The sequence below is a fragment of the Maniola hyperantus genome, chromosome 10 (assembly GCF_902806685.2).
Source record: "Maniola hyperantus chromosome 10, iAphHyp1.2, whole genome shotgun sequence".
Taxonomy (NCBI): Eukaryota; Metazoa; Arthropoda; class Insecta; order Lepidoptera; family Nymphalidae; genus Maniola; species Maniola hyperantus.
In genome coordinates, this window is record NC_048545.1 from 13,848,252 (window position 1) to 13,874,870 (window position 26,619).

Genomic DNA, 26,619 nt, shown 5'->3' on the forward strand with positions numbered 1-26,619 from the left:
AGAAAAATAATTTATATTTGCTATATTCATAAAACTGCATATAATTATAAAAATATTATAATCATTATAAATATAAATATAAATATTAATATTCATATAAATATTCTCTCTGATATCTACTTATTTAAATTCTAAAACACCTATTCGATACATTTTAAACTATATTATAGTTAATACTTAACTATTAATAATAATTGGTCACTGTTCACAACTTAAAACATCACAGATCATTTTATGACAATCATTAATAATTATTATTATTAAAAAAAAACTATTGTCCCTACTTAAATAATATCACACCGTTTTCACCAGTTCCCAGTGAAACCATCACCAAGTAGTCCGCAGATAATTTAGTATCGCGCTCTCTCTGTTACGCACCCATACAAATGATAGAGCCAAAAAGAGAGAGCGCTATATTAACATCATTAATATATTATTTACGTTAATAAACGACCCGTACAGTAGGTACTAGGACTAGGTACGCGGCAGAAAATAATTTACATCGACCTTTAGAATGAGATATCGGCTTTGTAGAGCGTTGTCTCTGTCACTCACACCTATGTGACATTTTGTCGGTCTCAACGACAGAGACCATGCTCTACAACACCACTATCTCTTTCTAAAGGTCGATACGCACATTATATACCTACTATAATAATGATACAAATGCTAAGGGGTAGGTACAATGGAGAAGTTTCCATTTTTTAATGATTTATGTAAAACTTAAGTAAATTGTACTTAATAAAGACCTGAAGAGTAACATAGGCTACTTTTTATCTCGGAAAACCAATGAGTTCCCACGGGATTTTTAAAAACCTAATTCCACGCGGACGAAATCGCGGGCATCAGCTAGTAGAAATATTATATCTTTGGTGTTTCCACTTTAACTATTTTTGTTCTGATGTCTATTTCATTCTTGGTTCTTGAGTTAAAGACGATAAATATTGCAGTCAGTTTTGGATAGTCATGACGGCTTAGTACGAGTAATAAGTTAGTACTGATGCATGCATGACAAATATATTATATTGGTAAATCTCTGATCTATCGAACGCAATGCTCAAAATGGGATAACGTAGCTTATTTTTTTAGTAAGTAACTGTTCTTCAAGCTGCTTGCTTTACGACCTCCATCAATTTAGCATGTATGAGTTTATCCCTGAAAAAATAAAATATTAAGTATAATATTATTTCGAAGAACAATAATTATTATTAGAGAAGTCAACAAAAATTATAAATAAAAAATTAAAATGTAAAATGAAAATAATAATAAAAATAAAAATGAGCTACAATAATGTATTATTGTATATTATTTCTATCATTATTATCTTCGCAGTGCGATGTTGCGTCAACCAATACCGCTAGATGGCGACATCCAAGTGCTGACACATCGTCCGGAGAATCTCATTATTAGAGCAACGTAGTCGCTCCCAAAAGGAAGCTTTTCTGGAACGCATAATCGCGAAGAAGTACATTCTTGCCGATGCGAACATGGTAGACACACTAAAAAATCGCGGTAGTTTCATCAGGATGTGGTTGGCATCATTGTACTCCACTCTGATGGCACTATACGAGCGTCTTGTGTAGTTAAACCAAAGTTAAATGAGAGACTATTTAACAACGTTAGTTTTAGTATACGTAAAACCTGAAAGTAATTTGTTCAGAATCGATTGCAATCATTTTTAGTACGGGTTATATTTTGACCAAAAAATACTTTAAAATCTTGCAAGTTTGAACACCGAGTTGAATGACCGGTTGCACCAGCTGATTCGAGCCGCGCGAGCGGGAGCGCGTACGATCGACGCCAGCCGTCTCGTTTTCTCACAGCCGCTCGCTTGGGGTGACCATATTTTTCCAGGACAACGACTCAACACAACAAGCTTATAACTTCGTAAATTTTCATTCAATATTTTTGAAATTTTGTATATATATTCTTTATTTAAAAATATTTGACACATGTTTCGGTTTTTGCGTCAACTAAAACTAACGTTATCCTGGAAAGTCAAAGGTCACTATGGGAGTTGTAACAACTTAAATTGGGTATTTGACTACATCAAAAATAAATTATTTCTCGGTCATTATTAAATAGAGGGTCTTCCAAAATACGTAAAATCCACGTTCTTTGTTGGTTTTAAGTGTTATAACCATTTTAAATTATCGATTTAACTAAAAAAAAGTACGTCAATTGATTGTGACGTCACACACCGGTATTCCATAGGATCTCGCATACTAAGCGCGCGTTTTGACGTTTGATAAAAAGTTACTTATTTGACTAGTTGTCGAATACCGTATTAGCGGATGAAGTTGCGATGATCGGAAGTAAAATAATAAGGAAACTTACAGTCCATTAGTAACACTATTTGTCAGTTTAATGACGTATGCGGGACAGTCATCCTGATGCATGAAACGAGCGTGGAACAGTACACCCTGGCTGAAGCAGTACAGAAGTAGAGGTATTGGAATATTCTCTGGTATGACTTTCTTCTCATAGAGAATTGTGGAATAAAGCTAAAAAAAATACGGTATTTGACTATCATCATCATCAACCTGTCACTGCTGAGCACGGGTCTCCACTCAACATGAGAAGATTTTTGCCACAGTCCACCACGCTGGGCAAGTATAGATTGGCAGACTTCATACATTTTTGAGAACATTATGGAGAACTCTAGGCATGCAGGTTTCCTTACGATGTTTTCCTTCACGTTAATTAAACACTTGATTAATGCGCCAGCGTGGCGAACTATGGCCTAAATCCTGAGAGAAGACCACTGCTCAGTAATTGGCCGCTGTTGGGTTGATCATGATGATGATTTTAGTAGTTTAAGCACATTGGTTACTATATCTGACTGAGCATGTACCTACATACCAGTGGCGTGCACAGTGTTTGAAGCCAGGGTATGCATTAGTTAGGTAGGAAGTTAGGAACCTATTTACTGGAAAAATATGCATTGAGCCATTACAACTGGGGTAAGCAGAGCATTTATGCCTCTATGACCTGCGCGCCACTGCTGCAGACCTACTTGATTCTATTTTGATAGTAAGATTGAATCTCAGATAGGTAAGTAGAGTAGGTACGCGATAGGTAGAGATGGTAATCGGGGGAGGAAACGCACCGCACACCCGCACAGCCCCCGCGCCAACCCGGTGCGGGCGAACGCGGGTAACGTGCGGGTGTGCGGGCCGTCTTATATCTCGATTGCCATCTCAACCTGTCGCGAACTATACTTGATTCTAGTTTTGATAGTGTGTTTCTTCAAACACATAACATATTGAATCTCAGATATAGGTACAGTACCCGGCAGGAAATATTGTACATCGACCTTTAGAAAGAGATAGCGGTTTCGTAGAGCGTTGTCTCTGTCGTTGAGACCGACAAAACGTCACATTTCACGTCTACGTTATGTAGAGACAACGCTCTATAAAGCCGAAATCTCATTCTAAAGGTTTATGTACAATACTTCTTGCTGGCTTCTGTAAGTAGGTAAGGCTTACGTAAGATCGGATGCAACACACACACACACACACACACACACACACATAGAAGAGTAAATACTAATGCTACTTTAACAAGATCTCACCTTAAAAGCTCCTGTCAATGACGCTATCGCAAACCCCAGGGAAGGTTTGAAGTAGAACGATAATCCTGCAAGGCAACCAGCTGGTAACGCATACATCGCTGAGTCGTATCCATGCTTACGGCATAAGTAACATATCACAGCCTGCAATGTACATTGAAAAGATTTTAATACGTAGCAAGCTAGTTTAGAGCTTGATTGTAGTAGAGGTATTTGGAAATAAGTTTAGTTACTTAAGGAAGACGAAGTAGTGGGTGGAAACTACGGTATTACGTAAGAAAGAAAATTTCTACGTTTTCTAAGCGTACCTACTAGCAGTTAACTTTTGACTAAATGATTATGAAATCCTTTTCAATTTCCAGAAAAAAGGAAGACTTATAGGATCACTTCACTGTGTGTCTGTCTGTCTGTCAAGACCAGTCAAGGGAATCAAAACCTACCAACAGTACGCGACAGTAACCGTAGTATAAGATTTTACGTCTCACCAAACGTTCCTAGAATTCGAGAATCGAAACAAAATAACATCAAAGTAAAATGGACCTAAAGAGCCTTGAATTGAAGTCAAAAATTCAATGCCACTGATTTTAATTTCGCAACGTTTCCGCTTGGAGCGCTGGCTGTAGATGTGTAGACAAACTTGAGCTTTAAAACAAGGCGTTTAAGATCCAGTTTACTATAACGCGGAAGTGTTTCGACTCTCGAATTCTAACACGTTTGGTGAGACGTAAAATCTTATACTACGGGTACAGAAAGCAATGAACATCGGCATTTAGAATGAAATTTCAGCTTGGTAGAGCGTTGTTTCTGTCACTATCTATATGACGTTTTGTCGGTCTCAATGACTCTACATATCTTAATATATAAAAGGAAAAGTTGACTGAATGACTGACTGATCTATCAACGCACAGCTCCAACTACTGGACGGATCGGGCTGAAATTTGGCATGCAGATAGCTATTATGACGTAGGCATCCGCTAAGAAAGGATTTTTGAAAATTCAACTCCTAAGGGGGTGAAATAGGGATTTGAAATTTTGTAGTCCACGGGGAAGAAGTCGCGCGAGCATAAGCTAGTCTGCTATATCCTTCTAAATGTCGATGTACAGTACTATCTGCCGCGTACTTTACTTTCCGTTTACCTAGAATCATGAAATTCGGCAGGTAATAATGTCTTATAGCACAACTCACAAGTGAAGGTAAAAATCCAAAAACCGTGAATTTGTGGTTACATCTGAAAAAGTAAACAGTGGTTAATTCTTGTACTATAGTACGGAAGCTGTGATAGCCTAGTGGTTAGGACGTCCGCCTTCTAATCGGAGGTCGGGGGTTCGATCCCGGGGACGCACCTCTAACTTTTCGGAGTTATTGTGCGTTTTAAGTAATTAAATATCACTTGCTTTAACGGTGAAGGAAACCATCGTGAGGAAACCTGCTTGCCTGAGAGTTCTCTATAATGTTCTCAAAGGTGTGTGAAGTCTACCAATCTGCACATGGCCAGCATGGTAGACTATGGCCAAAAACCCTTCTCACTCTGAGAGGAGACCCGTGTTCTGTAGTGAGCCGGCGATGGGTTGATCATGATGATGATGATAGTACGGAACCCTTCTTGTGCGAATCCAGCGCGCACTTGGCCGGTTTTTAAGATGAATAAAATAATCTCGTACTCTGTAAATACCGATATAGCTAGCGAAGAACAGCCCCATATTCAAATGCTTCAACCTCAATATAGATAGAGCCTTCAAGGGTGTGGACAGCCTTGGTCCTAACACGCGCAGCATGGTGAACCCGAAGCCAAACCCAAAGTATTTCAGGAAGCCCTGAAAAATATTTTCGATTTTTAGGGTTCTGTACCTCTATATAAAAAGGAACCATTATAGGAAAAATTCAAAAACCGTGAATTTGTTGCTGCATCACAAAAGTGTTATTAATTCATGTACTATGGTACGGAAGCCTTTGTATGCCTTTGTATGCGTTCCGTACCTCAAGCGGAAAAAGGAACCCTTATAGGATCACTTCGTTGTCTGTCTGTCAAGAAACCTACGGGGTACTTCCCGTTGACCTAGAATCATGAAATTTGGTAGGTAGGTAGGTCTTATAGTACAAGTATTGGAATAAATCCGAAAACCATGAATTTGTGGTTACATCATACAAAAAATACATATGAAAGGGCTTCACCTGCAAATTCTATTAAAACAAATTTTTGTTTATTTTCATGCATTAGTTTTTGATTTATCGTGCAAAATGTCGAAAATAATACCCAAAGTACGAAACCCTCAGTGCGCGAGTGTGACTCTCACTTGGTCGGTTTTTTTTACTTTACGTGGCATTATAATAATAATTAATACATAGTTTAAACAATAACACAATAATAAAAATAATTATTGTTTAATTATTGTACCTTCAATATAAAAGGACGACACGGTCCTTCGTGGGGACAAACATTCTTTGATTCATCTGTTTTTCGCCTTACTTTTTCAGGAGTAAAAAGCCTGTAACAAAAAAATTTATCATCAATATTCTATCCTTACCCTAATCCTAATCCATACTAATATTATAAAGGCAAAAGTGTGTGTCTGTCTGCTAGCTTTTCACGGCCCATCGATTCAACCGATTTTGACGAAATTCGGAATAGAATGCACTCATGAGTTCGGTTTACAAAAAGAAGTTAACTTACCAAAGAATTGGCGTACGTGTGTCTCTTTCTCCTTCTAACCGCATAAGGTAGAAAAGGAGAGCGCTACCGATCATAAACAAAAACGTCTGCTTTCCACTTGTCATTGAAATGTAGCCTTTTCGTTCCCAAACTTTCATCCAAAATTCTATGACCTGGAATAAGGACAACACTTTCATTTATTCTGAATTTAAATTTGGAACTAACTCAACTGTTCTAATCATAGATAACTTCCTTTATCTATGGTTCTAACTTCTAACTGAAGAAAATTCCACGCGGAATGCGGAAATTCGGAAATGCCAATCGCTCATACTGCTATAGTATTTTTAAAAAATAGAGATAGCGAGCAAACGAGCAGGCTGTTCACCTGATGTTGAGTGATAACCGCCGCCAATAAACATGTGCAGCACCAGAGGAACTGCCGATGCGTTGCCGGCCTTTCAGGAATTTTTGATCCGCCCCTTGAATAACCCCATGGAATTCCCCGATAAAAAGTACCTAGCCTGTCACTCTCTAGGTTCTTGACATGTCTGTGCAAAAATCACGTTGATTAATTGCCCCGTTGAGACGTAATTGAAGGACAAATTAACAAATCAATAAACCAACAAACACTTTGATTTTCTGGGATCTGGGAAAAAGTAGCCTTTGTCACTGTCCAGCCCCCCAATTGTGTAAGAATAACCATTTCATGGCTATCGCAATCGTCAAGAATTCTGCCCTTTGATTGGCTGTGAAAAAATGTAAACAGCGAATCAACCAATCAAATGGCAGAATTTCTTGACGATTGCGATAGCCATGAAATGGTTATTCTTACACAATTGGGGGGCAGGTCTTAAACTATACCCATGCAAAAAAATTACGTCGATCCGTTGCTCCGTTGCTACGTGACAAACCAACAAACAAACACACTTTCGCATTTATAATAGGGGTAGTGATGAGTAGGTAGGTACCTAGTGAAATAGTGACTTAGAAATTAACTAATTTTAAAGTACTTGATAATTTATTATTTTATTTTTATAATATTTGAAGTCTAAGGGCGGTTTCAGACTAGCGTATTTTTTTGCGCGTATACGGTCGTTTCAGCATACGCGCTTACACGCGCGCTACATACGCGCTTCAAAAAACCGGACTCGCGTATACGGGCATATTTCGGCGTGTTCGCTCGAACCGGCGGTGGTGTTGTCAGTATCAACAGCGCGCAGCTCGCGCTTATACGAGCTTAGAAGCGCGTCAACGCTCGTACGAGTTGAGCGTGTGCCAAAAGGCGCGCCTATACGCGCCTACATGTGCTTCCAAAAACTAGCTTATACGCGCGTATAATACGCTAGTCTGAAACCGCCCCAAGCTGATTTTATTTTAGCAAGCTAACCGTAGGCGCATGGCAGTTTTATCAAACTCCTAATCAATTTATACGCGACGTCGTACCAGAAAATTGCTTGACGGCACGGTTTGGCACTAGGGTGGTACAAGTGGTCTGCTGGGTACAAGTAACAAGCCACGGCCGAAGCGAATTATAAATCACTAAAATGACTAAGCTGGAATTCTAACCCAAGAGCGAATCGAATCAAATTGTTATGAACACATTTTAATTTTTTTGGTGATGTAATCACAAATTCAGGGTTTTCGGAACGACAGAGACGCTGTCGTTTCTGTCGTCTAGACGATAGACACGACAGAAACGACAGACGGACGGACGGATGATCAGACAGACAGACAGAGAGACAAAGAAGTGATCCTATAAGGGTTCCTTTTTCCTTTTAGGTACGGAGCGCTAAAAATACTACCTAAGTATTTGAATCGAATCTATTCAAATCAAAGCGAATCGAATCGAACATAGGACCATGAAGAAAATTAAATTAAGTTTAAGATTTCAACTCACCAAGTTGACAAACAAATTGATAACCAGTCCCCTTCTTGACGGTGGCTCGATAAGAATGAAAATTCCGTTTATCATGTTAGGTATGAGTATGTAAGTGTAATAACTCAATTTGTTGCCTAAAAGCCTCCTGAAAAAAACCAGCCAAGTGCGAGTCAGGCTCGCGCAACGAGGGTTCCGTAATTCAGTCGTATTTTTTTGACATTTTGCACGATAATTCAAAAACTATGATGCATAAAAATAAATAAAAATCTGTTTTGATTTTATGTTTTTTTCTGTAATTTTTATGTAATGTACAGGTGAAGACCTTTCATATGATACCCCACTTAATATAGTTATCTCACTTCGAAAGTTGAAAATACTAATTATTAGTTCATGACCACAATTTAATTTTTTTAGTGTGATCTAACCCTAAATTCACGGTCTTCAGATTTTTCCCCAAATGTCAGCTATAAGATCTACCTACCTGCCAAATTTCATGATTTTAGGTCAACGGGAAGTACCCTGTAGGTTTCTTGACAGACAGACACAACAAAGTGATCCTATAAGGGTTCCGTTTTTCCTTTTGAGGTACGGAACCCTAAAAACATGAAAGATTACGAGTAAAGTGTTTAGAAAATACATGTGCCTTAAGACCTATCTAAGCTGTGAGAGCCTAGTGGTTAGGACGTCCGCCTTCTTTCGGAGGTCGGGGGTTCGATCCCGGGCACGCAACTCTAACTTTTCGGAGTTATGTGCGTTTTAATTAATTAAATATCACTATCGAGAGGAAACCTGCATGCCTGTCTACCAATCCGCTCATGGCCAGCGTGGTAGACTATGACCAAAACCCTTCTCAGTCTTAGAGGAGACCCGTGCTCTTTAGTGAGCCGGCGATGGGTTGATCATGATAAGACCTTACCTACTTACCATATTTCATGATTCTAGGTCAACGGGAAGTAACCTATAGGTTTTCTTGACAGACATGTTCGACAGACAGACAACAAAGTGTTCCTATAAGTGTTTCTTTTTTCCTTTTGAGGTACGGAACCCTAAAAAATGTACCTTACGGAGCAACCGAACGTGCCACAAGTACCGCTCACAAGGATCCCAAGAAGTGTAGATCTTGCATAATATTCGGCTGCCTTCATTAACTCTTCACGCTTGAGTATTTTCTTACCTTTCATTAAGTTTTGTACCTGTAATTCAGTAAGTTCTTACTAGGAGTCAAGTTCTTTAAAGTTATTAAAGTTTTAATTCCATTTGATATTAACTTTCAGTTAGTAAAATATCAACTGCGTAAACTCATTTCCTAGTTAACCGAACGAGTTTCAAAGGAATTCGGCGGAAATATCAAAACTGTTTCTACGGTATTAGTCAAAAGTCAAATTATTTATTCAAATTAAAAAAATATACAATTTTTACACTTTTGAGTGTCAGTTATCGAATTTTTAATTAAGTGATATAGTGGTAATAATAAATTATTTCTCAGTGATTATTAAATAGAGCGTCCTCCAAAATATGTAAATTCTACATTTTTTGTTAGTTTTATATATGACAACCATTTTAAATTATCGATTAAACTAAAAAAAGTACGTCAAATGATTGTGACGTCACATACCGGCATTTCATAGAATTTCGCATACTAAGCGCGCGTTTTGACGTTTGAAAAGTTACTGATTTGACTAGTTGTCGAGTACCGTATTGAGATTGTGATAGTGATTGATGCAGCTTTTCTGTAGGGCGATTGTCTAAAACCTGCATCAATCATTATTACAATCTCAATTGTTCTGATTGGCTGAATTTGTGCGATTCTTGTTGCAACAGTGCATTGTGGCCAATAGTGAGCGAGCATTAACCAATCAGAGATGATTGCGGTCGTGACATTGTAGCTGTCAAACAACCGCGGTAGGGCCACAGCTGCGTGATTGCGGTAGAATGACAGCTACAAAGTCACGATCGCAATCACCTCTGATTGGTTGACCCTCACTCACTATTGGCTACAATGCATTGTTGCAACAAGAATAGTAGAAATTCAGCCAATCACAACAACTGACATTGTGATAGTGATTGATGCAGCTTTTCCGGCATCGACCTGCTGGTTCTTCGAGAGACTCACCATGTGTATAACAAAGTAAAATTTTGCACTCCCAATAATGGAGTTTCTGTACGTGGTAACGTAAGATGGTAAACAGTGCTTGTTCCATGGGTGTAGAAGGACGTTGCAAGGGGCGTCTCTGCACGTGCTGTCGAAGAGATGTCTGCTTACTTCCACCATCTCGTCGACTTATACATGTGACCTGGAATAATAGAAATGAAGGATATTTTTAACGTTTTGCGTCATCATTCCTCATACGTATGGCTAAGGTTTGGAATACTCTTCCGCGATATGTGTTTCCTACCAATTACAACCCGGGTATCTTTAAAACAAGAGTGAATAGGCATCTTCTAGGTAAACGCGTCCCATCTTAGGCCACATCATCACTTCCCATCAGGTGTGATTGTGGTCAAGCGTATACCTATAATGAATAAAAAAACAGACATAAAATCAGAGGAGATTTTAATCCATCATAGTCCACCACGCTGGCATGTGCGGATTGGTAGACTTCACACACCTTTGAGAACATTATGGAGAACTCTCAGGCATGCAGGTTTCCTCACGATGTTTTCCTTCACCGTTTTAAAGCAAGTGATATTTAATTACTTAAAACGCACATAACTCTGAAAGTTAGAGGTGCGTGCCCGGGATCGAAACCCCGACCTCCGATTAGAAGGCGGACATCCTTACCACTAGGCTATCACAGCCTGCACATGGTTTGCAAATCTTTTTATTACTTACATAAAAAGGTTATCTCTATAATATAAAAATGAATCACTAAATGTGTTGCTCATCGCAAATCTCGAGAACAGCTGAACCGATTTCGCTAATTCTTTTTTTATAATATTCCTTGAAGTACGAGGATGGTTCCTACGTAGAGAAAAATTTAATTCAACCTCCCCCTCAATTTTCTAAACTCCACCCGAGCAAAGCCGGGGCGGATCAGCTAGTTAAAAATAAAATGTGCACACACAAGCGGACGTCAGAGTAGTTCAACCTTTTTTATTTATTTTAAACTTTTCATTTATTCATTTAAGTATAATTTAATGTTTTATTCATTTGTTCGTCCAATAATACGCATATTAATACAGTGGCAGAGGTAAAGGCTCAAAGGCCTTGTTGGTGCTTTAATCGAAGCAAGAGGGTTACCAATTTGCAACCTCCCCAATATCAGTACGCTTCGTATAGGATTTTACGTCTCACCAAACGTTGCTAGAATTCGAGCGTCGAAACACAATACCGTCAAAGTAAAATGGACCTAAACATCCTTGAATTGAAGTCAAAAATGCAATGCCACTGATTTTAATTTCGCAATGTTTCCGCTTGGAGCGCTTGCTGTAGATGTGTAGACAAACTTGAGCTTTAAAACAAGGCCTATAAGATGCAGTTTACTATAACGCAGAAGTTTTTCGACACTCGAATTCTATCAACGTCGGTGAGACATAAAATCTCGTACTAAGCCTAGAGTATGCAAAGTTTGTTTACTGTATCAGCGAACAGTTGCGTGCACCTATCTTTACATACCTACTCTATAACTACCCATATTATAAATGCGAAAGTGTGTTTGTTGGTCTCTCCTATCACAACGGAGCAACCAGTGGCGTGCAGCTTATAGAGGCATAAACGCACTGCTTACCCTCATTATTGTAATAAATCAATGCTTATTTTTCGTTACAACCAGCCGTAAAATAAGTTCATACCTAAATGCATACCCTGGCTTGAACTCCTGTGCACGCCACTGGGAGCAACGTCATAATAGCTATATGCAGGCCAAACTTCAGTCAGTCAGTCAGTCAGCTTTTCCTTTTAAAGTCAAAGTTAAAATCAAATATTTTATTCAAAATAGGTAATAAATTACAATTTTTGATGGTCAGCTGTTGAATTCATAAGATTATAATATAGTGGTGATCATTTTTACGCTAACTTAAAACTAAAGCTACGATTGTTCCAAACGCGCCCTGATCTGAGAAGAGTCCACAACAAACTCAGCCATGTATTTTTTTTATTATCACCACTTTACAAAATCACTCAAACTTATTAGATTTAGAACGATCATAAAGTTGTTTTATGTATTTAGATTTCCTGGGAAAAGCGATGTTCTAGGGACATAACAATTTGAAGAAACTATTCATCAAGGTAGAGTCATGAAACGTAGTCTTTTTGCATCTTCAATTTCGTGAGGCTAGTTTGGTTAAAATTCTAAAGTGATCGGGCAACTATAGTGCTTATAGTACAGAAACAGGATTTAAACTTCTTAAACTTGTCTAACATCAAGGTTCTGTTAGAGCGCTGAAAGTTTTCCTAGTAGCAGGATATTGTATAAACTTAAGAACAACAAAGTATGAGATGGTAAGAAAGGAAAAGGTTTTTAAAAAGTTCGTGATAATTGGATCGATTTTAAAATAAAAAACCGGCCAAGTACGATTCGGGCTCGCGCAACGAGGGTTCCGTAATACAGTCGTATTTTTTCGACATTTTGCACGATAATTCAAAAATTATGATGTATAAATATAAATAAAAATCTGCTTTAGAATGTACAGGTGAAGACCTTTCATATGATACCACACTTCATATAGTTATCTTACTTCGAAAATTGAAAATACTAATAATAGTTCATGATACCAATTTAATTTTTTTGTGTGATGTAAGCCTAAATTCACGGTTTTCAGATTTTTTCCCTAATTTCTGCTACAAGACCAACCTACCTCCAAAATTTCATGATTCTAGGTCAACGGGAAGTACCTACCCTGTAGGTTTCTTGACAGACCGACAGACAGACAACAAAGTGATCCTATAATGGTTCCATTTTTCCTTTTGAGGTACAGAACCATAAAAAACTAGCTGATATTCGAGACTTCGTTCGCGTGGAATTAGTTTTTTAAAATCCCGTTGGAACTCTTTGATCTTCCGGTATAAAAAATAGCCTAGTCACTCTCAAGGTCTTTATCTATAGTCTATACCCATGCAAAAAATCACGTCATCCGTTGCATCGTTGCGACGTAATTGAAGGACAAACCAACAAATAAACATACTTTCGCATTTATAATAAGGGTAAACACACACTTAACTGCCAATAATTCCCGTAATTAAAATAGAATTAAATTTTTCTAAAAGACATACACATACCTATATTAATGTTAAGAAATAAGAACCTTTAACGTGAATCTTTCTCACATAACACACACATAAAAGACTGTTTGCGATGGCAACGGAATTATACGGGCTTAAGACTTTAAGCGCCAATATGGCGGATCTAGCCGCCTGCAGAAAACATATTGTCTACTCAGCCGGCGCGCGGCGTGACCAAAATGTTTTACACTGATAGAAAAATAATGTGTTAGAGCAAAATGAGAAGAAGAAAAAAATAATGTGTCGCTACTAAACAGAACACATTTAGGCATTCACTGATAAAAAATCTGCGACATGACTTATACACGCATTTTAGTCTTACACTAGCTTATGCTTGCGACTTCGCCCGCGTGGACTACACAAATTTCCAACCCCTATTTCACCCCCTTAGGGGTTGAATTTTCAAAAATCCTTTCTTAGCGGATGCCTACGTCATGATAACTATCTACATGCCTTTCAGCCCGATCCGTCTAGTAGTTTGAGCTGTGCGTTGATAGATCAGTCAATCAGTCACCTTTGCCTTTTATATACTTAACGTGTTTTAAGCGAGGATCAGAAAATGTAATGACACAATAATGTAGCTAATTATTTTGTACACAAATCTCTAAACTAAATTGTCAGGTTTTAGGATATTGCTATCCGAATCATAATTTTCCATGCGGAAATGTTTAGCTTTGTGTATCTAGTTTCAAGATTATGTACAACAGAATTAACCACAATGTCTGACTGACTGACGCAACAACGTACAACTCAAACCATAGAATCTAGACGAATTTATTTATTCAGATACAAGTTAGACCTTGACAGTAATCTCGCCTGGTAAGTGATGATGATGGAAGCGGGCTAATCTGGAAGGTAAGTATGGCAGTTTTTAAGTTTTTAAGCATTTATTATAATGGGTAGTGATAATAATATGGGTAGTAATAATAATAATGTACACGAGCGTGAGAGTAGATATATCGAGATAATAATAATACCCCCCCCCCCCGTTTGGTCTCCCCTGCCGGGGTGTAATCCTCCGCCCGGTACAAATACGTATGTATGTAATGTTTATGTAGGATTATGTATGTAAGTATATTATAACTCTTTTGGCTTTTATATGTATCTATTTTGTACACGGGCGTGAGAGCAAACAATGTATAATAATAATAATGTTCTTTATTTCAGGCAAAATGTACCCATATTATTACAGAAGTTATAAAAAATTATAAATAAAATAAAATAAAAATATTAAAATCTAAAATAAAATAATAACAAAAATAAGTACAACAATGTATATGTATAATAATAATAATGTAAATAAGTACAATAATGATAATATGGGTAGTGAAATATAAGTAGTGATACTGCCCTAGGAGTTTTTATATACTTTACCCGAGCGACGCCGGGGCGGGTAATTTGATGTATTTTTGTATGCTCGAGTTGATAATTTGATCGACAATCGACTGTTTCGGTGTGAAACCGGTACCGTTCTATAATAGTACAACGATCGCGTCGGTCTAAAGCTTAAGACGTAGAAACACGTCATTGTTACGAGAAAGATTATTTCGACGTCGGATTAGCGTTAATTAGAGCGGATTCCGTTGTGTTTACAAGGGACTGAGATGGCGGTTCCTTGAAGGTTTTATTGAGCGAAAAAGTTGAATAAAGTGTGTGGGAAAAACGTGTTCCTAACGTGTGTAATAGATAGATGCATACCAATAATTATTAATAATCTAGTGGTATAAGATTCTAACCTCCTGAATGGTCAGGGTTTCGATCATGGACATGCATCTTTAATTTAAATTAAATAGGGTCTTGGACTGTAGTAATAAAATGACATGATTTTTTTGTATAGCGATAGTTTATGGGGTTTTTAGGGTTCCGTACCTCAAAAGGAAAAACGGAACCCTCATAGGTTCACTTTGTTGTTTGTCTGTCTGTCTGTCTGTCTGTCTGTCTGTCTGTCTGTCTGTCTGTCTGTCTGTCCGTCTGTCTGTCAAGAAACCTACAGGGTACTTCCCGTTGACCTAGAATCATGAAATTTGGCAGGTAGGTAGATTTTAAAAAAAAGGTCGAAAAAATAAGACTGTAGTACGGAACCCTCATTGCGCGAGCCTGACTCGCACTTGGCCGGTTTTTTTTTAAAATAGAGATAGCGAGCCAACGAGCGGGCTGGAATTCATATTAAAGAGAATAATTAAAAAAAAAAACACGGCTTTTATTAACTTTTAAAATACTTAATTATTGACGTCATACTGTACGGAAAGTCATACTGTACAATTGTTTAACATATTATTATAAAATATTTTCTCGCAGAGATTACTCTATTTTTATGTTAAAAACTTGAAAAAAAACTGTCGTTTACGGATTGTGACGTCATTATTCACCTTCCGCACAGCATGACGTTCGTGTTCTAGTAGACGAAGTAAATAAAAATCATCCCATAAACTACTCATCAAAAAATCACTTCATTTTACTACTACAGTTCAAGACCCTATTGTTGAATTAGTTGGAAGGTGAGGATTGGTAGACTTCACACGCCTTCGAGAACATTATGTAAAACTATCAGGCATGCAGGTTTCCTTTACCGTTAAAGCGAGTGATATTTTAATTTCTTCAAACGCACATAACTCCGAAAAGTTAGAGGTGCGTGCCGGGGATCGAACCCCCGACCTCCCAAATAGGATGCGGACGTCCTAACCACGGCTTTTTTTTAAATATTATAGACCAGCGCTTGGCTGCAATCAGACCTCGTGGCAAGTGATGATGCAGCCTAAGATGGAACGCGCTTGTTTAGAAGATGCCTTGACTTGAAGGTACCCATATTAGGTAAGGCTATCAAGGCTTTTGATGTGCCTACATAGTTGATATTAATAATTCTTACTTTTAGTATGAAGCAGGTGATAATTAATATGACCAATGTGTTTAGCACAAAAACTTTGGTGTGAACATCCGGAATGTACCTACAGTTTATGACGATAGAAGTGCTAAGTAAATGCTAAAATGTTTTTAAAATCTAGTCTGTAAATAATTTTTTTTGTCTGTAAATATACAAGGAAAAGCTGACTGTTTGATTTATCAACGCACAGCTACTACTGGACGAATCGGGCTAAAATTTGGCATGCAGGTAGCTATTATGACGTAGACATTCGCTAAAAAGTTTTGAAAATTCAACCCTCAAATAATGAATATAATGGTTTATTGTTCAATCATGTCGCAAGGGAGCTACGGATGGGCGTAATTTTTGCATGGACCTAAGACCGGTATTTAGGCTACTTTTTATTCCAGAAAATCAAAGAGCTCCCATGGGATTTTTAAGAATATACATCTAAGCGGACAGCGCGGCGGCGTCGCGGGAATCATCTAATTAGGTATAATAATAAGAATCCGCTAAGAAAGGATTTTTCAAAATTCAACCCCTAAAGGGGTAAAATAGGGGTTTGAAATTTGTGTAGTTCAAGCGGACGAAGTCGCGAGCATAAGCTAGTAGGTAATCAATCAAAATATGCAATAAATTAATTTATATTATATTTAAGATATGAATAGAGGTATATAGATTTATGGACGGCCTGGAATTCGCTCGACTTGGTTGCCACTGACTCAAGCAACTACCTACACGCACAATTGAATACAAACAATAACAAGCACCGGGCACTGATTGCAAGGACGTTGCAGTTATTGTGATACCTACTGATGTTGATATGCCTAATTGACGTGAATGCTCATTCATCCTACTGTAGTAGTACTTTTTTTTTTTTTTTTTATTGAGATACAAGTTAGCCCTTGACTGCAATCTCACCTGATGGTAAGTGATGATGCAGTCTAAGATGACAGCGGGCTAACCTGGAAGGGATATGGCAGTTTTTATTAAACCCGTACCCCTTTGGTTTCTACACGGCATCGTACCGGAACGCTAAATCGCTTGGCGGCACGGCTTTGCCGGTAGGTTGGTAACTAGCCACGGCCGAAGCCTCCCACCAGACCAGACCAGAAATTTAGAAATTATAAAATTCCAAACCCCTGCCAGGAATCGAACCCGGGATCCCCCACTAATAAGACCACAGCGCTCACGACTGCGTCAGGGAGGTCGTCAAGTGTTCGTCAAGTGTTTACAGTGTTTTTCTCACAACTGGTTTTTTTATAGAGATAGCGAGCAAACGAGCAGCGGGTCACCTGATGCCGCCCATGAACATTTACACCACCAGAGGAACCGCCGATGCGTTGCCGGCCTTTTAGGAATTTGTTGGTCCGCCCCTTGAATAACCCCATGTTGTAATCTAGTGGGAACTGGGAACACTGCCGATGGGAGTTGGTTCCACAGTTTGCATGTGCGTGGAAAGAAGGATCTGGCACAGCGGACGGTCGAAGTGCACCAGACACCCAGGTGGTGAGGGTAAAATTCCTTACGGTGGCGCGCGGTGCGGTTGTAGAAAACTGAGGGTGGAATGAGGTCAAAGAGCTTTTTAAAGCATTCCCCATTATAAAGGCGATAGAACACGCATAGAGAGCTATAACGTCTCTGCGGTGCGGATTATTTCTTAAGTAATTAGTTAATACCTAATCGTTGCAGCTAGGCACTGAGGACAAACCTCTGTGGTTTTTACGGTGTTTTAGTCTTTTAAATTGTATTTTGATTTGAAATTTAAAAAAAAAACTACTTTCTACAATATTATCTATACGATATCGATACCTCTGGGCTCAAAGGTCGTAAAGGACATTTGGTCGAAAATGACTTTTTGACACTGCTTTACTCAGTTTTTAATTCTCTATCGATCTGTATATTCCGTTTCACGAAATTCGTAAAAAAAATGCCTTTACGACCCACATAATTTGGCACGTTAAACAAAGTTTACCGTGAAAATATGAGTGTAAGTAACACTTGGTTACCAGAGTCTACTCCTTTTGGTAGTAAAGCAAAGTATAAAAAAAAACCTTTGGGCGTAACATACAAATAAATTATCAATTGTCTTATACGACCTTAGATGGTTAATATGACACCTCAAAATTTTGGACGTAAAGGACATCACGTTTACAAATTGTCTTGTACACCCTTACAATTTAAAATAAAAAAATGAAAGCGTCCTTTACTACCTAGTTTCATTTTAATAATGCGCTTTCATTTGCGCCCTTAAGGGCGTAAATAAACAAAAGTAGATGAGGAATAGTCCCATAAGTCCTAGAATATACTACCTAACTTGATTAGCCCTATTCTTGGCAGTGTGCATTGTAATGCACAACACACTTTGAAAAAATCCTGACACTACACGAAACCTTTTTTAATTTTATTTTTTAATATTGTATTAGTTCATACACTACTAAATTACAAAAAAATATAAATGCGTTATTTGAAATATCATATTTTCAGCAGAACCTGAAATGATTAACTGCATGTCAGTGTCTGCGCGATGTAAAAATATTGATTTTTAATACTATTCTTGTCAAATTTTTGAAATAACCATACAAAATTATATGAACAACAATATTTTATATCGATAAATGTCAATATTATAAAACGATTCCAATGGTTTTATGACGTCATTTTTACATATTATATATCTTTAAATGTACACTACTCGCTCGACTACAAAAAGCGTTTATTACAAATACTTCAGATTGGCCAACATATTAACATCTTTCACTGTTATCTAATATAGGTGCTGGCTCAGCATCAATTTTATCATCAATTTTACATCTTATCAAGTCTACGTTAACCTTTTGGTTCATTGTATATCATGGACTTCCGCAAAGTAACGCCTGCTTCGATAGAACATATAATTTTGGAGGGATTATTCGAGTTTTCCAGTGATTTCAAACTTTTAATTTCAGACAAAATTATATCTATGATAGTACTAGTACACCAAACTTTACACATCTCACAGAAGTAAATAGTAGAAATATTTTAGCAGTAAATAAGGATATTTATAGGAATTTACATGATTGGTCTCAGAATTCCTGTAAGATGAACATAGAAAAAAGAAGTATAATTACTTTTGGGCATTTTTTATTTAATATAAATGACTTTTTTCTAATTAGGTTAAGGTACAAGCAAGTACTTTATTGATCTTAGAATTAAAGTAAGTAAATTGTAATAAGAAAGATTATATAAATACTGTATATTTTAATGTATATAATAGGTACATACCACAATTAATTTTTGTTTTTATTTGTCAACATTTCAACCCAATTGCACGGGTCATGGTTCCGCGAGAGCTGTGCTGCGAGAGATGAAGTTCGAGTTGTCAAGGGCAGTAGCGAACTACCCTCTTTCTTGTTCTTTTCGCTGGAACTTCACGAGCTGTCCGGCAAAATGTACACTCACAGCGTCACCATTAACTTTCGATGTCGTTCGATGCTGTCTTGATTTGCATAATTCTACCACTGGATTCCACATACCTACTTGCTAGTTTAAACCATCCTCACGATTGAAATTCTGGTGTTTGCGAATTTCAATCGCTTCGCGCACTAGTCTAGGTATATAGTGGAGGTCTATGGAGAGAACTCGAGGATTGTGGAGTTCAATCCAATGTTTTGTGCCTGGCTGTAGAATATGCTCCGCGATCGCAGACTTCTGAGGATCGTTGTTTCGCACCGCTTTGAAATGTTCTAATACGCGAGTTGCTATGGGTCTCTTCGTTTGACCAAGATAGGAGCTCCCACAGCTGTAGTCGATCTTATACACACCCGGACATTGGTATGGCAGACGATCCTTCGTTGATAGCATCAAATGGACAATCTTTTGTAAGGGAGTAAACACAATCTTAATGTTGTATAGTTTTTTCAACAATGTACCTATTTTATCAGTTACTCCTTTTACAAAAGGTAGGTAGGCCATCTGTCTTTCCCGTACACGTACCCGTTAAATACATTAAAATATGTTGTAGCTACTTGCGTTAAATGACGAAATAAGCTTAAAATCATTAGTTAAATACTTTATATTTACCTGATAAGCTAGTGTGAAAATGGAACGACACGTAAAAGATTTGATAACGAATACAGGGAACTTCCATGCGATTATGAGCTACTTGAAACCTTGAACGAAACAGATAAAGAGGATGATGAAGAAAGTGAGAAGGAAGATGAATAAATAAATCATCTTATGTTTATAAAGTTGATTTAAGAAAGAAGTGAAACTAATTATAACATTAAAGAAGAGAGTGGATAAAAAAATAGTTAGTTACCAAAATATTAATTTATAAGATTTATTGTAAGGCTTCGTGTTCAATTCCAAATAAATGATCTCGGTTTGATTAGAAAAAATACGTTTTATTTGAACAATATGTTATTTCATTATTATTTTTAGAGAAAATATAATAGTTTATGCATAATTACATACAAAATTACATAATGCGTTTAATACTTAACTGTAATTATTATTTTATCCTTACAGAATACCTTAGCGGGTGACCCTTAAGAACCTGAAAATTATTACACATGTCGGTTATTTCCTTATTTTGTTCAGTTTTGTGCAGTAAAGTAGATTTACGCCCTTAGGTAATATCATAGAATGATAATTTGTAGGGTGTAAAGGACATTTATTTTCAAATTTATGGTCGTAAAGGAAATCTATTTCAGTAAATACAGCACTAGGGCAATTTTTGAACACTGCCTTAGAAAACACTATAAATTCTAAGCACTTTCTTCCTAGGTTTCATTTAAATAGCTAAAGAAACGAAGATGCTAGAGAAAAAAGAATTTTATTTTTTTCGTTTTTTTGCTTCTCCTGAAAAGTAGCGTTTTGTCCTTTACGACCTTTGAGCCCAGAGGTATCGATATAGTAGGTACGGTCGAGATGACAATCGGGGTATGAGGCGAGGAGACGTCCCGCACACCGGGTAAGCGCGAGGACTGTGCGGGTGTGCGAGGCGTCTCCTCCCCAATTGCCATCTAGACCTGTCGCGTGCTATACTCTATTCGCGGAAAGAAGTTAGTATAGCGCTCTCTCTTACGTAATCCCATAGAAATCACAGAGCCTAATTGGGTCTAATCAATAAAGAGTCTAATTGGGTCTAACTATTTTGAGACACCGACCAATCGCTAACATGTTTTAAAAAAATATTCCAAATTAAATTCGTAAATGTTTTCAAAAAAACACTCGAAATTCAATTCGGAAACAAAGTTTATTTTCTGATTGGTTGGTGTATCAAAATGGTAAACGCCCACTGAGATTTTTGGCTGTGTCATTTGTATGATTTCTACCTTAATCCACGCAGATGAAGTCGTGGGCATCATCTAGTTTTCTAAAAAGTAAATATCAGTTACAAAAATACAGTCGTACAAAATTCCAAAATATGAAAAATGTAAACAAAAACGACAGAAAACTAAACAGCAGTAAACTTTTCTGGAAACGCATTAATACGCGTCAGCTTGGACTTACAAAAGAAATATTAAATTTTATATAGTGGAGTTAGAAAAATGACCTGTCAATGCATCTGTGCGCTTAGGATCCTTTTAGACGCGCCACAATCACAATAACAACACAGCTCATAAAGTATTCTTAAGGTCATCAGTTCAGAAGGCTTGACTGCTTGATGTGGATTCCACTTCCGAACACGTTTAATCCAGCAATCATCGGTTCTGTGACAGATTTAGCCTGCTCACTAAAATTTCAGCTCCATACGCGAACCACATTTTAATAAAGATGATTACCTACTATTAAATGGAGAGTTTTCCATAATTCGTATAATACACGTCCACTGTTAGTTTTAAGTTTGCTAACCATTTTGAATTATCGATTTAACTAAAAAAACACTTCAAATCTGTGTATTTTATACAAGCTCCCATACTAAGAGAGCGTTTTGACGTTTGATTAAAAGTAGCTGATTTGACTAGTAGTCATCATCCCTATTGCCGTCGTAAATAAGTTGTCAATGCTGACAACATCGCGGCTTTGGAACCACTCGTACCACTAACATGCAAGCTACTGAACTAAATTGCAGTCATACCTACGTAATTTTACAGACACGACAACTCCACCACAAGCACCTGTTTTTCGCTTAGGTGGGGAAAATCCTTATGGACATGCCGGACTCTTACCGACTGAAAACCCCTCCTTTCTCTAAGCAATAATGTTCCCGCAACTCCAAGCACCTGCAGTGCCCATTTTTGCCATTGCGGTGTGGTCCGTCTGTACAGGTTCTTAGTATTCTGTATCGAGCGTTGAAAAATTATTTCTTTTTTCGGACTTTTTAAATTTGTCTTGAATTGTATAATATCGGTCTCAATATTAGTTACGTCGCAAAATGTAATTTCTAAATCAAATAATTTTTATTTGTTTCTAAAGTCTTTACCGCCTGGTTTGAATTCTATTGAAAATAGACGCCAAGAAATTCAGCAGTAGCTCAAATCGAAAAATACTTGATGCAATTTTTTCCTAAAAAAAAAAATCTTTTACAATTACTTCAACATCGATATTTTTAAGCCTTTTGCAGCACCAAAAACGCAAAATGAAAAAATAAAATGTAATTCGATTCTGACTAAATGAAAAAATTGTAATGTGAGACGATTTTGCGAAAATGAAAACGCAATCCAGGTTAGCCCGCTTCTATCTTAGACTGCATCATCTTTTTACCAGCAGGTGAGATTGCAGTGAAGGGCTAACTTGTATCGGAATAAAAAAAAGGTTACTTCTGTTAAGAAGTATTTAGAAAACCAGCAATATTATGTGACCATTATTTATTCCTGCAAAGTCGCGCCCCATTTATTCTGTCGCGAACATGTTTATTTTCGTCTTTGTTTGAGTCCTCTGAAGGGTGGGCATAATAATTTTATCGTGTTAAGAAATTATGTTATCTGGTTTAACTTTAGATTTTTCGGTATGTTTTTGTAGAGCAAAACATTACCAACGTGTATTTAAAAATAGGTCAAGTGTCTAAACCTTAATTTAGTGATTGCTGCAATAGTGAAGATAATTTTGAATCCATCAGTGACAATTTTATCACTAAAATTCTGATGAGAAATCACAATAACTCAAACCCTTATTTTAATATTATACTAGCGAGTATATTATTTTAGTATCAATTTAGAATAATTACCTCATTATAAAAATATTTTTATATGCAATAGTATCTTCTCTTTTGCATTATTTTAACCAGTTTTTCTTAACTATATTACTTACGTGCCCAAATAGCAACAAAAAAATTTACACATACCTATCGAATCATATAATTTTCGAATTCAAAATTTAAATCGCCATGAAGACACATAATATAATATCAACTGCACTGCAACGGCAACGAGGCATCACTGAATTATTGAGCAAACATTAAGCCAGTATTACCTAAGTGGGAAGTACTATACTACTAGCATTTAGACTTTGTTATCATTATGACAGTTCCGCAGTCCTGAGTTTAGAGTTCTGCGTTCATCGTGCACTGCACGTCTTATGTCCCGCCTACATTAAGGGCCAACAACGCGTAGTTCTTCGGCATTCACGATTTAAACATTTTTATTTATTTTTATGCATCATACTTTTTGAATTATCGTGCAAAATGTCGAAAAAATACGACTGTACTACGAAACCCTCGGTGTGCGAGCCTGACTCGCACTTGGCCGGTTTTTAGGGTTCCGTACCTCAAAAGGAAAAACGGAACCCTTATAGGATCACTTTGTTGTCTGTCTGTCTGTCAAGAAACCTACAGGGTACTTCCCGTTGACCTAGAATCATGAAATTTGGCAGGTAGGTAGATCTTATAGCTGACATTTGGGGAAAAATCTGAAAACCGTGAATTTAGGGTTAGATCACACAAAAAAAATTAAATTATGGTCATGAACTAATAATTAGTATTTTCAACTTTCGAAGTGAGTTAACTATATCAAGTGGGGTATCATATGAAAGGTCTTCACCTGTACATTACATAAAAATTACAGAAAAAAACATAAAATCAAAACAGATTTTTATTTATTTTTATGCATCATAGTTTTTGAATTATCGCGCAAAATGTCGAAAAAATACGAGTGTAGTACGGAACCCTTCGTGTGCGAGTCCAACTCGCACTTGAGCAGTCTTTCACATATATAAATGGTTCAGTTCCACCAGCGAAAATCTAAAGTCAGAACTCTTGACCGTTGTCATTGAGACCGACGCCTTAGCCGTTATCGGTGTACTGATAATCACTTTTCGTTATCGACACGTGTATTTATCTTTTGAAATATTATAAACGGGAAGTGCATTGTATATTATGTACCTTCACCTATTTACAGTGTACTATCGATAGTGTACGCGAAAATGAGGTGAAAATTAGAATTAGTCACTCTACGAGTAGGTACCTACTATAATGTTCCTACTGACTCATTCCATTTATTTATTTATAACTAGATGACGCCCGCGACTTCGTCTGCGTGGATTTAAGTTTTTTTTAATCCCGTGGGAACTCTTTGATTTTCCGGGAGAAAAAGTAGTATGTCCTTCCCCGGGATGTAAGCTAACTCTGGTACAAATATCATCAAAATCGGTTAAGGCTGTTGGGCCGTGAAAAGCTAGCAGACAGACAGACAGACAGACACACTTTCGCATTTATAATATTAAGTATGGATTCTTTATTGCCCACACAAACATAATATGATATATTATACAGAAAAGAATATATATTATAAGAATATATATTCTGTATATACTGTTTCTTTCTTCAGTATATACAGAAGAAACTATATAAGAGTATTGGGGGTAGTTTGACTACGGCCGTGGCTAGGGGTAACGACTTTCGGCCATGTGGTACCTACGGGAAAGAGGTAGGTACATTGTGAAAAATAAGGTCAAAGGAGATCGCCCGTGAACGGGCCCTCTTTTGTGGCGTCGTGTCAAAACTTAATTTTTTTTAAATGTGTTATTTTTTTACGATTATGTTTTTTAACGACTTTTTTCACTCTATTATTGAAAATATCCACAATTACAGTTAGAATCGTAAACATGCATTTATTTTGAAGAAGTATTAATTAAATAAAACCTCAATATCAGCAATATAAAAAATAAGATTTCTTTATAACCGGGGTGAATAAATAGAAATCGTTTGCAGAATATAAAGAGTTAATTATTTGTCTACAAAATAAAATTAAAACCATGGTGACATAACAATTATATTAGGGGGGGCCCAAAGCTCTTAAGAAAATGGACAATCTCTTTTTCAATATTATTATAAGTAAGTATGGTAGAGATGGTAAAATAGTACCTATACCTACCTACGCGTTAAATTTAGAACCTCCTTCTTTTTGAGGATCGGGTAAAAAATATAATAAATTTTGTGTAAATGTAGGTCCAGTTATTTATTTTAGAAAAAAAATAACTGCCGTGGTAAAATAATAATTACAAGAAAAACTACTAACCTAAAATAAGATAAAATGACCTAAAGTTTTAATGAACTCATCATCATCATGATCAACCCATCACCGGCTCACTACAGAGCACGGGTCTCCTCTCAGAGTGAGAAGGGTTTTGGCCATAGTCTACCACGCTGGCCATGTGCGGATTGGTACTTGGTAGACTTCACACACCTTTGAGAACATCTCAGGCATGCAGGTTTCCTCACGATGTTTTCCTTCACAGTTAAAGCAAGTGATATTTAATTACTTAAAACGCACATAACTCCGAAAAGTTAGAGGTGCGTGCCCGGGAACGAACCCCCGACCTCCGATTAGAAGGTGGACGTCCTAACCACTAGGCTATCACTGCTTAATGAACATTACCTACAACAAAATTTTTTTACTATTATTGACGAGAAAACTATTTTTTTTTGATATATTCAGATTTTTAATTGTTGTGGATTTATTTAATGTCTAAATTATTTAACTTTTTTAGAAGTACCTACTAACCTTTAAATGAAAATGCGCAAAAACACAGATTTAACTTTCAAAAATACAATCAAAGTAAGTAACCTTATTAACACAATGCTAAGCTATGCATAATTATGCTCACTCTGTCACAATACTATTTAAATAAATGAATTCGTTTCAACGAATTCAGTATTTATATGCGTGTTTCATTATTTTCACGTGTTGGAAACGTACTTTTATCACAAAATTACGTTTTATTATCAATACCACAGAGCTCATTATAGTTTGCTGAAATTATAACATAGTCCTAGGTATATAAGTGTTGACCGAGTATTTCCCCCTTGTTGACAAGGATATAGGAAGTTGGTAATAAAATATAATAGGTACATAATCAATGATATTATAAATAAAAAATTATAAATTAATTCTGTAATATAAAAATAAATCACTAAATGTGTTGCTCATCGCAAATCTCGAGAACAGCTGAACCGATTTCACTCAGTCTTTTTTTAATAATATTCCTTGAAGTACGAGGATGGTTCTTACGCAA

The 26,619-nt window shown here is 36.9% G+C and overlaps 1 protein-coding gene and 1 long non-coding RNA gene across 5 annotated transcripts in view; both read right to left on the minus strand.

Moving 5' to 3' along the window:
* Positions 1–26,213, minus strand: LOC117986155 (transmembrane protein 135-like). 3 transcript variants are annotated; one of them, XM_069501559.1, is made up of 10 exons: positions 26,109–26,213; positions 10,215–10,395; positions 9,161–9,294; positions 8,120–8,246; positions 6,244–6,395; positions 5,968–6,058; positions 5,234–5,386; positions 3,575–3,715; positions 2,338–2,504; positions 1–1,155 (listed from the first exon to the last, which is right to left on the minus strand). In XM_069501559.1, exons 2-10 carry the CDS (start codon positions 10,371–10,373, stop codon positions 1,104–1,106), a joined length of 1,176 nt encoding a protein of 391 aa, XP_069357660.1. In that variant the 5' UTR covers positions 10,374–10,395; positions 26,109–26,213; the 3' UTR covers positions 1–1,103. The 3 variants fall into 3 exon arrangements, with proteins under 3 accessions (XP_069357660.1, XP_069357659.1, XP_069357661.1); XM_069501558.1 differs by lacking the exon at positions 26,109–26,213 and adding an exon at positions 23,453–23,574; XM_069501560.1 differs by lacking the exons at positions 8,120–8,246; positions 9,161–9,294; positions 26,109–26,213 and adding an exon at positions 23,453–23,574.
* The window catches only part of LOC138402940 (uncharacterized), a 354,014-nt gene that overhangs the window by 70,449 nt on the left and 256,946 nt on the right, over positions 1–26,619 (minus strand). The gene's annotated exons all lie outside the window — the stretch shown is intronic.

Excerpts from the sequence above, each read along its gene's own strand:
- LOC117986155 (XM_069501559.1), bottom strand. The coding sequence starts at position 10,373 with ATGGTGGAAGTAAGCAGACATCTCTTCGACAGCACGTGCAGAGACGCC. Across the intron at positions 6,396-8,119 it reads TCAATTTGTTTGTCAACTTG|GTCATAGAATTTTGGATGAA; the intron begins GTGAGTTGAAAT and ends TCCTTATTCCAG. Across the intron at positions 6,059-6,243 it reads ACACGTACGCCAATTCTTTG|GCTTTTTACTCCTGAAAAAG; the intron begins GTAAGTTAACTT and ends TTTTTGTTACAG.